The 13,999-nt window shown below is 41.0% G+C and overlaps 1 protein-coding gene across 4 annotated transcripts in view; it reads left to right on the top strand.

The window, feature by feature from the left end:
* Nucleotides 1-13,999, top strand: part of GPCPD1 (glycerophosphocholine phosphodiesterase 1) — a 60,924-nt gene that overhangs the window by 17,549 nt on the left and 29,376 nt on the right. For 3 of the 4 annotated variants that reach the window (XM_002710841.5, XM_051846186.2, XM_008256282.4), the window contains exons 5-9: nt 741-816; nt 2,617-2,658; nt 5,215-5,338; nt 9,020-9,251; nt 12,155-12,317. In XM_002710841.5, the coding sequence (XP_002710887.1) occupies nt 741-816; nt 2,617-2,658; nt 5,215-5,338; nt 9,020-9,251; nt 12,155-12,317 (637 nt within the window). The remainder of the gene's footprint in view (nt 1-740; nt 817-2,616; nt 2,659-5,214; nt 5,339-9,019; nt 9,252-12,154; nt 12,318-13,999) is intronic. The other variant, XM_017341764.3, reaches the window with a different exon arrangement.

Below are 13,999 nucleotides of genomic sequence, written 5' to 3'. Positions count from 1 at the left end.
AAAGCACCTGGCTCCTGGCTCCTGCCATCGGATCAGCGCGGTGCGCCGGCTGCAGTGCGCCGGCCGCGGCGGCCATTGGAGGGTGAACCAACGGCAAAAGGAAGACCTTTCTCTCTGTCTCTCTCTCTCACTGTCCACTCTGCCTGTCAAAAAAAAAAAAAAAAAAAAAAAGAAGTGCTGTGATGTTAAGAACTTTGATATTCTTATTTTCTGCTTATATTCTTAAATAAAGAACTTTACTTCTTTGTAATTTGTGATAATTGAACCTGATATACTTGTTTCTACTATTCATATTGTAGACTGGTTAGGCTTTTTTTAAACACTTGGAGAGTTACTTAAAATAGAGAATACTTTAGTAAGACTTCATTGATTGCTGACATACTAAACAAAATTTATTTAGTGTTGGCTTTAATGACACAATAGAAGTTAAAAATTAAAATTTCTTTGCAGAAAAATTAAGTATTGGAGGTAGATACAAGAATGGGTTTAAGACAGTCTTGTATGCCAGTTCATCTCATTTTTCTTTGCTTACTGCCTCACTCTCCTTTTCTTCCAGCATTTTCATCATGTTTTGTGACCTGGTACATTCCTGATTTTTGGCATATAATATTGATAACTAACAAGATGAATCTCTTGGTCTCATATTTAGTATAAGACTTAGGCCACAAACATCTAATGGAGTCATGGGTAGAAAATAAGGTATAAGAAATTATTGCAGACGTTTAACTTTTAAATTGCAGACTATCGGTGGTCCATGTCAAGTCATAGTTCACAAGTGGGAGACTCATCTACAACCACGATCAATAACCCCTTTAGGTATGGGCATTAACTGCATCTGTTTGAGGCATATGCATAAAGTTACTAATATGCTGGACAATGGCTTAGTGGGATTTCATAAGGTTGTATTCTAAAGTTTAAAGTCAATGAATTGTCAGTACTACAAAGTTCACTTAGCATTTCGTGGATTTTACTTTCAAAACTAAATAGTTCCTAATTGCCTTTCTTTATAAAATTTATTAGACATGCTTGCCTAGTTTTTATTTCATTTTGTTTGGTTAATTTATTTTTAATCATTTTTATTTGGAGTAGTTAGAGGCTTGAAAAATAACATTCATCTTGACTGAGCATCATGGCTTTATTTGATTACATGCTCAGGCGTAAAGGACATTTGAGGAAAGAATTAATCCAGAGCAATGACTCTTAATTTTTTACCTTCGTATAGTGAGAGTAATGGAATAAATTATTCCATTTCTTTTTTTTTTTTTTAAAGCTAGTATGTACTTGAATAAACTTGCATGAATCCAGATTTCTTTGTTATAGTAGACATGTTACTCCTAATTGATTTAAATTCCCTGCTGGCTGTGTTAGAATTAAAATCCAGAGAGTTTTTTGTTTTGTAAAACACTGTTCAGTTTTCTTATGCCTATAAAATGGCATTTCTCTTCATACAATATTTTCGAATTTCCTTTTCCATATTGAAAATAGAATTTGAAATTCATTTCACATGCATTAAATTACCTGCTTGTACTCATCTGTAAATTGATTCATTGCTGAGGACCGTATCTTCTAGTGTCTAGAGGTAAATGGAAAGGTAGCTGGCTGGTAAAGCAGTGGGAGGTTCCACTTACACTGTAGTGAGGACACATCTTTAAACAAACATCTCATTCTGTCCTCTCTGGAATTTTTTTGGTATGTTTTAGTACATTTTTGATAGTATATTTAACAATTTTATGATAGAATATTTTGAATTGTACATTAGTCCCATACTGAGGTTGGAACTTACTAGAGATTCAGCATTTAAAAAATTTTGCATTTTGAGGTATCTTGCAATTAAATATATTATTGTGAAATGTAGAATGATTTTGTTCTTACAGAAAAATTTATTTTTACGCTTGGGAAATATAGCTGTTAAAGTTAAAAAAGTGTTCTGTGTGAGAGTCTTTATTAGGAACCATCATTTATTTTAACATTTCAGACTTACATTTAAAGTAAACTGGGAAGGGATGTAAGCAAGGAAGATAATTAGTATATCCTCAGAGGGTGGGGCTTTACAGCTGTGGTTTAGTTGCAATCTTGTTAGAAAGAAGCCTACTAGTGCTTATTTTTTTGGTAGTTCCTCACAGCTTTGTACTTACAGGTAAGTTTGCTATTTGAGAAGCTTTTAGCTGGCTATAGCGAATAGTTGGAATTTGAGAACTATATTTTAGATGAGTTCAGAATATGCACTACATAAGAATAAGCATTTTAATTGTGCCAAGATGTTGGGTTTGAAACATCAAAAAGGAGTTATCATTGTCCAGCAACTTAAGGCTCCTGCGTGGGTGGGTGTGGGAGTCTGTCCCAGTGCCTCTAGAGCACCTTGCTGAGGAATTTCCTTTCTCGTCCTTTTAATTTCGTGAACAATCAACAAAGTCTGTAAGAACAATCTTGTTGGCAAAGCCTCCTTAAAGGGCATTCTTTATTGAGGGCTACAATAAATATGCTTATTCACTTTAGGATGCTTGTTAAGTTGTAGATAAAATATTTTAAACAGTCCTAAGGTGGGCAGTTTCTGAATTGTTCATTTTATGTACCTCATGAATTTTAACTAGGTTTTCTATTTTCCTTGAATTCTAGAAAATGAAATTACTATTGATGACGGACAGTTTGGAATCCACAGTAAGTGAGACTGAGTTGTGAAAATGTTTACTGATATGATTAAGATGCTACTTCACATTTCATTGGAAATAAATAGCACAGAGAAATAGGGCATAGAATGATCTTGAAAGTAGAGACTAGATTCCAGAAACATAATTGCTATGTTTTAAAATTTTACCTTTTTGATTTTTAACTAATGACTTCAGGTATGAGTTCATACAGTTAACTTAAAAGTAGTATACTTAGGCCGGCACCGTGGCTCACTTGGCTAATCCTCCGCCTGCGACACTGGCACCCTGGGTTCTAGTCCCAGTTGGGGCGCCGGATTCTGTCCTGTCTCTTCAGTCCAGCTCTCTGCTGTGGCCTGGGAAGGCAGTGGAGGATGGCCCAATTGGGCCTTGCACCCGCATGGGAGACCAGGCTCCTGGCTTGATCGGCGCAGTGCGCCAGCCGTGGCGGCCATTTGGGGGGGTGAAGCAACGGAAAAAAGGAAGACTTTTCTCTCTGTCTCTCTCTCTCACTGTCTAACTCTGCCTGTCCAAAAAAAAAAAAAAAAAGTGGTATTCTTAACTTTTAATATACTTTAACACTATTATGTTTGAAAATGATAAGTAGTTCTAAAGGTATAAAGTATGAATTGTAACTCTTTGGCTAAGTAAGTACATTATGTGATTGTGTATGCATTTTTTTAAAGATTATTTTCAAAGAGAGAGAGAGAGAGAGAGCTCCCATTCACTGGTTTACTCCCCAAATGGCCACAATGGTCAAGGTTGGGCCAGGCCAAAGTCAGGAATTCATCTGGGATTCCTATATGGTGGCAGGGGCCTAAACACTTGGACCATCTTCCACTGCCTTTCCCAGGCCATTAGCTGGAAGCTGGATCTGAAGTTGAGCAGCCGGGACATAAACCAGCACCCATATGGGATGCTGGCATCACAGGTGGCAGCTTTACTTGCTTTGCCGCAACTCTAGCCCCTGTATGTGCACTTACAGTAAAACTGAGACTGGCCAGAATGTTCTAGTAATTCTGGCTGACTTTTTTTTTTTTTTTTTTTTTTGTTTTAAATAACATTTGATTGTTTATTTGGAAGGACAGAATGACAGAAAGGGAGAGAGAGAAAGAGAGACCTTTCGTCTGCTGGTTCACTTTCCAGATACCTACAACGGCTGCTGGGGCTGGGTCAGGCAAAAGCCAAGAGCCTAGAACTCCATCTGGGTCTCCCATGTGGGTGATGGACCCAAGTACTTGGGCTATCATCTGCTGCCTTTCCAGGCACATAAGCAGAAAACTGGATTGGAAGCAGAGCAGTCAGGACTTGAACCAGCACTGTGATGTGGATGTGGTTATCCCAAGCACTGGCTTACCCCACTGTGCCATAATAACCTGCCATGGCTGAACCTGTAAAAACTAATTTGCAATCGAGTAAAAATTTTTAACTGAAAAATGTATTTGTATACTTCTTTGCTTTAGTAAATACTATATCCTAATAATTCAGATTTTCTTTAATGACTGGAATTGTCATATTGTTATCAAGATTATCTTGCTAAATTGCATTCTAATTTACTGTACCTAGGGAGTTAAAAGGTAGAAAAGGGTCGGAAGAACGTGTGACCTAGAGATAAATTGCCAATAACCAGTTTCCTGTCAAGCACAGGGAGGAAAAGGGCTTGAATGTTTTTGATTGTAGTTTTCCTTTATGCATCCTCATATGCTGGGACACATTAGACGAGTATGTGCTCTCGGAGTATTTGGGTACGAATTTAACTTCTTTAATGTGGTCTGGGATTGTTTATATTACATTAGTCTACTACTTGAACAGCATCAGTGTTTATTGTTTCAGGGCTAGGGTTAAATACACAGCACTTCTCTCCTTTGTTGTGGCTGTTATTCTGCTGAATTCAGCTTGAGTTAGCTTTCAGGATGAAAAGCCATTACATCCATTTCTACAAGCAGTGTTTAAAATTTGACAATTATTAAACATTAAATTATACCTATGGAGAGATGTTTAATTTCTTTAATCCCTATAGATGAAACTTATTATCTATGTTAGATAATTTCAAGTTAAAGAGTGCTAACACAAAATAAGTATATTTTATCACAGGATATATAGATATGAGAATGGAGAGTTGACTTGCAGTTTTGTTCCTACCTTCCTACATCTCACGCCTCACCACTAGTGTGGCATAATAATTCAGCTGAGCATCTCCTCTGAAGCACTGAAGTTTAATAGTAATCCCCAATGAAACGCTTAACTAGATTAGAAGCTATCTTGGAACATGGACTCATTCTGAAATAGATCCGTGTTACTTAAACAATGAGTCTGATAAGAATATTTTAATTTACTTTTTAAAGCATAGCTAATTGTGAATAGCTTAACATTTTTTTCCTTTCAAATGAAACTTTTTTAGTGACAAATTTTAAGACTGTGTATTTGCTATGGGGGAAGGACCAATGTTATAACTTCAGTGTATTAAAATTTGAAAGAGAACTGGAATCATTAGTGTGTATTGTAATTACTGGGCTATTTTTTAAAAAGTGTTTAATAATCACTGTTCTTCATATATTTACTCTGCCAGATGGTGTTGAAACTCTGGATTCTGGATGGCTGACATGTCAGACTGAAATAAGATTACGCTTGCATTATTCTGAAAAACCTCCTGTCTCAATTACCAAGAAAAAGTTGAAGAAATCTAGATTTAGGTATGCACATGTATTTTTTTTACTTCTGCCATTTATTTTTCTTATTGCTGTAGATTTCTCACCCATTTGGTTTTAGCCATTAAATGTAGACACCTAACAGATTATGTCATATCTTCTGGTAACCACAGGGTTTTGTGTTAGTGAACTGCTCAGATTGCTGTTGCAGCATGTACCTAGGTTAGTGTTACCTTGAAACTCAGAACCAGAAAAATGTTTTTATGTAGATAATTTTTAAGTTTATGTATCTTTGTACTTTCTATCATTTAACATTTTCTATAGCAGTAAAAGTTTGTCTTAAAATTGATATAGCCAAAGTTTTGTGCTAAGGGAGAGGAGAATGGCATATACAGAAAAAAAATGATTGGAAATATCCTTCAGAGTTCTAAACTTTGCTGTGACTCAAAAATGAAAAATTTTGTATGATGGAAGGCAGCAGTTATCACAGCTGTTCCATATCATTATTTTTTAAAAAGATTTATGTATTTATTTGAAAGCCAGAGTTACACAGACAGAGAAGGAGAGGCAGAGAGAGAGGTCTTCCATCTGCTGGTTCACTTCCCAATTGGCCACAACAGCAGGAGCTGTGCCAATCCAAAACCAGGAGCCAGGAGCTTCTTCCAGGTCTCCCACGCAGGTGCAGGGGCCCAAGGACTTGGGCCATCTTCGACTGCTTTCCCAGGCCCTAGCAGAGAGCTGGATTGGCAGTGGTGGAGCCAGGACTCAAACTGGCACCCATATGTGATGTCGGCACTGCAGGCGGCGGCTTTAACCACTATGCCACAGAACTGGTCCAGATTATTTTTTAAAAGTCTATACCAATTTAAGAGCTAGAGATGTCAAGCTTTGTGTAAGTGGTTAATTAGTGACTTCCTCCCCTGCTGCGAAATATTATAACTTGGACTGAGCTAGTTTCTTGGAGACCCAGACATCCCTTTCACTTGAGAATTTTTGTGATTTTGAGACTGCGGGTTCTGTGTTTTCATATGTAATGCAGCCTTTTATGGCAAAATGTCAGGCCTGGATTGAAAGGGCCATTTTTGTTAACATTGATTGATAATATAACATTTATTATCTTCATAGTAAAATTCATAATGATATTACAGTTTGTAAATGCATAAATATTTTGCCATGAGTGGTTAAATATTATAGTACTCACAGATCTCAATGATAGATAAGGAAAAGGTTAAGTGGCACTTTAATCCTTTGTGGTGGCCCCTTCAGCTATGAGTAGAGGATTTAGGGTGTAGGTATCTTGCCATGGCTTTTCTTGCCTTCTACTTTGATTCTGCAACACTGTAGTAACTTAAAAAAAGACCTTGAAATAAAGGCATCAATAGAAGATAAAACCTAGTTGGTGGGTTGACCTGCAGGATTTTTCCCCCTTGGCTGCTGTTAAAAAGTAAATAGGTAATCAATGGTTGGGGCATCTGATTAGAATGCATGTGAAAACTGAGTTCTGCATCATTCTTGTTTATGTGAAAATCACTTTGAGGGTTTGTATATACTATTGAGTGCATAGACTTAAATTGTGATATTTTTTTCTTGTAACTACTTAGTTTCGTTTTATAAATTACTTGATTTCTTTTGAAATAATTATGCACAGCTAGAAATTGATGTTTGTTCTGACTATCATTTTCCTTCCTAATTCATATTAATGATAGACTAAGCTTTTTTTATTATTATTATTTGACAGGTAGAATTATAGACAGTGAGAGAGACAGAGAGAAAGGTCTTCCTTCCTAGACTAAGCTTTCTTAAGATAAAAAATAAATTTATCTGCAAGCAGTCAGCACTTTAAAAATTTAACTTAGGCATTTAAAATAAAACAGTATTCCTGCATCTCATTATCACCAAGCTTTTTTTTTTTAAGATTTATTTATTTGAAAGGCAGATTGGCAGAGAGGGAGAGACAGTGAGAAAGATCTTCCACCCACTGGTTCACTCCCTAAATGGCTGCAACCGATGGAGCTGCACCAATCCAAAGCCAGGAGTCAGGAGCTTCTTCCGGGTCTCCCACGGGGGTGCAGGGGCCCATGAGCCTGGGCCGTCTTCTACTGCTAACCCAGGTCATAGCAGAGAGCTGGATTGGAAGTGGAGCAGCTGGGACTCAAACCGGCACCCATATGGGATGCCGGCACTGCAGGTGGCAGCTTTACCTGCTACATCACGGTGCCAGCCTCATCACCAAGTATTAAACAACACTGTTCTCTCTTTGATTGACTCCACCAGTAGGTGGAAAACAATATAAATGTCTTGCTTAAAAAAAAAAAAAAAGGGCCAGCGCTATGGCATAGTAGATAAAGCCACCTTCTGCCATGCCAGCATCCCATATGGGTGCCAGTTTGAGACCCGGCTGCTCCACTTTCAATCCAGCTCTCTGCTGTGGCCTAGGATAGCAGTATAAGATGGCCCAAGTCCTTGGGCCCCTGCACCCATGTGGGAGACCTGGAAGAAGCTCCTGGCTCCTGGCTTTGGATCAACACAGTTCTGGCCATTGAGGCCAGTTGGGGAGTGAACCAGCAGATGGATGACCTCTCTCTGCCATTTCTTCTCTCTCTGTATAACTCTGACTTCCAAATAAATACATAAATCTTTTTTAATTAAAAAAAAAAAAGCAACTATGCACTTCTTTACTTGAAAGTCAGAGAGAGAGAGAGAATTTTCCATCCAAAGGTTCACTTCCCAAAAGCCCACAATGGCCAGCAGTGGACCAAGCCAATGCCAGGAGCCCAGAACTCAATCTGGGTCTTCCACATGGATGGCAAGGACCCACCTTCTGGAGCCATCACTTGTTCTCTCCCAAGTTGCACATTAGCAACTGCAGGATGTGGATATGCCAAGTAGTATCTTAACCTTTGTGCCAGATGCTCACCTGTCAGTGTCTCTTTGTGGTAGACTATAAGCATTTATATAACTATTTGAAGAAAACTTTAAGATTTATTCATTTGAAACAGTTACAGGGAAAGGTAGAGACAGAGAGAGATCTTCCATTTGCTGGTTCACTCCCCAAATGGGCACAGTGGCCGGAGCTGAGCTGATCCAAAGCCAGGAGCCAGGAACTTCTTCCAGGTCTCCCACACGAGTGCAGGGGCCCAAGCACTTCAACCATCTTCGACTGCTTTCCCAGGCCATATCAGAGAGCTGGATCAGAAGCGGAGTAGCTGGTAAAGGAACTGGCACCCATATGGGATGCTGGCACTGCAGGCAGCGGCCTTACCCGCTACGCCACAGCATTGGCCCCTCTAATAGTCTTTTTTCTATATATATAAAGATTTATTTATTAATCTGAAAGGCAGAGTTACACAGAGAGAGGAGAGGCAGAGAGAGAGAGGTCTTCCATCTGCTGGTTCACTTCCCAGTTGGTCGCAATGGCTGGAGCTGAGCCCATCCAAAGCTAGCCGTCAGGAGGTTCTTCTGGGTTTCCCACACGAGTGCAGGGGCCAAGTGACTTGGGCCATCTTCTGCTTTCCTAGGCCATATTAGAGAGCTGGATTGGAAGTGGAGCAACGAGGACTCGAACTGGCTCCCATATGGGATGACCAGCGCTACAGGCAGTGGCTTTAGCCACTATGCCACAGCGCCGCCTTTCCCTTCCCTTTTAATTTAACACTTATGTTGCATTTTTATGAGTTTCCCTCCTGTGCCACTTTTTGCATTTCATTATTTTTTCCTGTCATACAGGGTAAAGCTGACACTGGAGGGCCCAGAGGAAGATGATGATGATAGGATTTCTCCCACTGTTCTTCATAAAATGTCCAATACTCTGGAGATATCTTTAATAAGTGATAATGAGTTCAAGTGCAGGCATTCACAGCCAGAGTGTGGATATGGCTTGCAGCCTGACCGTTGGACAGAGTACAGCATCCAGACAATGGAACCAGATAACCTAGAACTAATCTTTGATTTTTTTGAGGTGAGTTATTTCAGTGCGAGTATCAAGAGTGAATGCAAGCAGGAGTTTAATTTTACATGTGGTTTGATTTTAATCTAATATGTATATGAATAAATCTGAGATTCATACAACTCTTCAGATGTTTGCTCCTGTACACATTTTAGCTGACTTAAACAGCCTGCAGTTGATGGTCTGGAGTACTATTAAGAATATAATTAAGAGAACTTCAGTAGAATTGATGCTTTAATTCAAGACTAGATGTCTTGATGTCTGTGCTTATTAAAAATCTAAATATAAATGAGCTGTATGCAGGGGAGTCTCCCAGGATAAATAGAATACCAGGCAGTGTGATGTAAGCAGCATGGTTATGTCCTCTTCGTGACACAAGTCTGTCATTTATTGGGGGTGTTTTGTTATAAGGCGTTTGATTGTGAAGATTCATTGTGACAGTGGGCTTGCTTTGCAGCTTTACTTGGTATTATATGTATGTAATAAAAAGAGTTGTAAAATTTATACTTGGCTGTACAGAACCTGTACTGCCAACTTCGCAGAGCTGTTTATGCTAGAACTTGGTAGCTTACGGGCTGTTCAGACTTCCTGCAAATAATACTTTCTACCCTTCTCAGATCCTTTCTACATGTGCCCAGTGCAGTAGTTAAACAAGTACTGATTTCCTTGGCCACTGCCTCATTTACTGTCTCCATTCCTGTTTCCTCTATAATAAAGTTTAAATCTTTGAGGCTAGGAGAATATGCCTTTTCTTTTGAAAGGCAGAGTTATGCAGACAAAGAGATCTTCATCTGCTAGTTCACTTCCCAAATGGCCACAACGGCTAGGGCTGGGCTGATTTGAAGCCAGGAGCCCGAAGCTTCTTCCAAGTCTCCCACGTGGGTGCATGGACCCAAGCACTTGTTCCATCTTCTGGTGCTTTCCCAACAAGGAGCTGGATCAGAAGTGGAGCAGCCGGATCTCGAACTGGTGCCCATATGGGATAACGATATTGCAGGCAACAGCTTTCCCCACTACTCCACAACACTGGCCCCCAGGGAGCACATTTTTTTTCCCCCTTAATATTTATTTATTTATTCGAAAGGCGGAGTTACAGAGAAGCAGAGAATGAGAGAGAGAGAGAGAGAGAAATGGCTGCAATGGCCAGAGCTGGGCCAATCTAAAGCCAGGAGCCAGAAGCTTCTTCCAGATTGCCCACACAGGTCCAGGTGCCTAAGCACTTGAGCCATCTTCTGCTTTCCCAAACCATAGCAGAAACCTGGATTGGAAGTGGAGCAGCCAGGACTCGAACTGGCACCCATATGGGATGCAGTCATTGCAGGTGGTGGCTTTGCCTACTACATCACAGCGTTGGCCCCCTCTAAGATGTTTTAAGTGAACCTGCCTACCTTTTAATAATCTCCTGAACATCCTAGCTTCACTTTGACTGGCTTAGCATTTCTGGAAAAACTTTTTTTTTTTTTAAAAGATTTATTGTATTTATTTGAAGGAGTTATAGAAAGAGGTTGAGACAGAGAGGTCTTCCATCTGCTCGTTCACTCCCCAGATGGCTGCAATGGGTGGAGTTGCACCGATCCGAAGCCAGGAGCTTCCTCCGGGTCTCCTATGCTGGCGCAGAGACCCGAGGACTTGGGCCATCTTCTACTGCTTTCCCAGGTCATAGCAGAGAGCTGGATCGGAAGAGGAGTAGCCGGGACTAGAACCAGCACCCATATGGGATGCTGGCGCTTCAGGCCAGGGCTTTAACCTGCTGCACCACAGAGTTGGCCTTGGAAGTACTTTTTTTTTTTTTTTTCTTTTTAAAGATTTAAAAGGCAGAGTTAAAAGAGATTGAGAGAGATCTTCTATCTGCTGGTTCGCTCCCTAAATGGCCACAGTGGCCAGAGCTGGGCAGATCTAAAGCCGGCAGCCAATAGCTTCTTCCAGGTCTCCTATGTGGTTGCAGCCAACCACATAGCACTTGGGCTGTCTTTTGCTGCTTTCTCAGGCACATTAGTAGGGAGCTGGGTTGGAAGTGCAGCTAGTACTTGAACCGGCACCTATATGGGATGCTGGAACTTCGGGCAGTGGCTTTACCCGCTATGCCACATCACCAGCCCCAGAAATACGTTTTTATTCATATACTAGGCTGACATAATACTCAGTATAATCTTAAAGTGAGTATTTGGTTTCCTAGACAGTAACTATCCCTTTGTGCCACCCATATAAACACGTTATTGGAAAATTACAATATATGCTTAAAATTCCTTAAAAATACATCTTAGATTTCTTTTTTTTTTTTTTTTTTTTTTGATAGGCAGAGTGGACAGTGAGACAGAGAGAAAGGTCTTCCTTTTCCATTGGTTCACCCTCCAATGGCCGCTGCGGCCAGCGTACTGCGCTGATCCAATGGCAGGAGCCAGGCGCTTCCCCTGGTCTCCCATGCGGGTGCAGGGCCCAAGCACTTGGGCCATCCTCCACTGCACTCCTGGCCCACAGCAGATAGCTGGCCTGGAAGAGGGGCAACTGGGACAGAATCCAGTGCCCTGACCGGGACTAGAACCCGGTGTGCCAGTGCCGCTAGGTGGAGGATTAGCCTATTGAGCCACGGCGCCGGCCCTACATCTTAGATTTTTAATGTAAAAGTGCTTAGAAATTTCAGGCAGGGATTTAGATTCTCCTAATACAGGTTAGAATATTAGAAGCATTATTAGAAGACCAGCAGGATTATGACTAATCAGTATGTTAAATCTTATATTTTAAAATAAATGTATCATTTATTATAAAGCCATCAGAATTACCTGATTATAAATTTGATTGTATTTCTTTCTCATCGGTCCTCCCTCATAAATTGTGAGTTGACTTTAAGAGAGTTCTTTGATCTTGGAATTGACAAAGTTGAAAAATTCACATTTTTTGGGTCCTTCCTTTTTCAGGAAGATCTCAGTGAACATATAGTTCAGGGTGATGCTCTTCCTGGACATGTGGGAACAGCGTGCCTCTTATCATCCACCATTGCTGAGAGTGGGAAGAGTGCTGGAATCCTCACCCTTCCCATCATGAGCAGAAATTCCAGGAAAACAATTGGCAAAGTAAGAGGTAAGTTTGGAGAGGTTGGAGGACCCATTCAAATAAACTGTTGTTCAGCTGACTTTTTTTTTTTTTTTTTTTTAGATTTATTAGAGTCAGAGACCTCCAGCCAGAGTGGCATGGAGCAGGGCTCCAAGAGAAAACCCAAAATGTCTGGTGGTAGTGGGGTTTTTAAGCACGATTTTGAAAGAAAAAAAATCTTAACCCATCCTCACATTCCCCCCCACTCCACAAGATGAATGGACTCTACCTTCTGTTAGGAGAACTAGGCAATGATGGCTCTGGCTGCTTCATGCTAAAAAGGGGCGTTGTTGGGAATAGGAGTCAAGACAGGGTTCCAACAAGAGGTGGCTTCTCAGCTGGAGGTGGGTTCTTGAGGGAGCCAGTGCCAGTGCCAGCGCCAGCTTACAGAGACTGTTTCCATCTGAGGTGCCTGGCCACCTAGAATTTCACTGTTTTAAGTCTGGAGAAAATTAATCTAAAAAGCAGTTTAAATTCACGGGATCTAAAACAAAAGACAGTCATTATTAGAGGACCCAAGAAAGGAGCTGTCTAAACCACATCAGCTGGAATTTTAATTTTTAAATTGAGTATTGCAGAATGGTGTAAAGATTAAAGTAAAATTTTAGGGTATTGGTTAAAACAACTTAAAAAACATTGTTAAATTGTCTAGAAGCTTTACTTTGAATTAATTTTTTAAAAAAGGTTTATTTTATTTGAAAGGCAGAGTTAGAGATGGAGAGACAGATCTTCCATCAGCTGGTTCACTCTCCAAATGGCCTCAACAGCCAGGGCTGGGCCAGGCCAAAGCTAAGAACCTAGAATTTTATCCCATGGAGGTGGCAGGAGCCCAAGCACTTGTGCCATCTTCGCAGAGAGCTGTATCAGAAGTGGAGCCACCAGGAATCAAACCAACACCCATATGGGATGCTGGCATTATAGGTGGCAGCTTAACCCGTTACACCACAGCGCCAGCCCCTGAATCAACTTTGGTTTGATATATTTTTTTCTTTTTCATTTATTTGTTTATTTAGCAGGTAGATTTATAGACAGAGAGAAAGGTCTTCCTTTTGTTGGTTCACTCCCCAAATGGCTGCTATGGCCGGTGTTGCGCTGATCTGAAGCCAGGAGCCAGGTGCTTCTTCCTGGTCTCCCCGGCGGGTGCAGGGGCCCAAGCACTTGGGCTTATCCTCCACTGCCCTCCCGGGCCACAGCAGAGAGCTGGACTGGAAGAGGAGCAACCGGGACTAGAACCAGCACCCATATGGGATGCCAGCGCCGCAGGCGGAGATTAGCTAAGTGAGCCACAGCGCCGGCCCTTGATATGTTTTTTTCTAATTGATAGAGGTTGATAAAGCTGGCTTAAGTACAATTTTTTTTAAAGATTTACTTATTTTCTGAAAGAGTTACATACAGAGAAGGAGAGAGAGACACGGAGAGAGGTCTTCCACCCCCTGGTTCACTCCCCTGTTGGCCGCACAGCCGGAGCTGCGCCTATCCGAAGCCAGGAACTTCTGGGTCTCCCATGCAGGTGCAGGGACCCAAGGACTTGGGCCATCTTCTACTGCTATCCCAGGCCGTAGCAGAGAGCTGGATCGGGAAGTGGAGCAGCCGGGTCTCAAACCGGCGCCCATATGGGATGCTGGCACTGAAGCGGTTCCTTTACCCAGTGTACTACAGTGTCGGCCCCT

This window comes from Oryctolagus cuniculus, chromosome 11, assembly GCF_964237555.1.
Source record: "Oryctolagus cuniculus chromosome 11, mOryCun1.1, whole genome shotgun sequence".
NCBI classification, from domain to species: Eukaryota; Metazoa; Chordata; class Mammalia; order Lagomorpha; family Leporidae; genus Oryctolagus; species Oryctolagus cuniculus.
The sequence above is the reverse complement of the archived record's forward strand: the minus strand, read 5'-3'. Positions and strand labels throughout refer to the sequence as shown.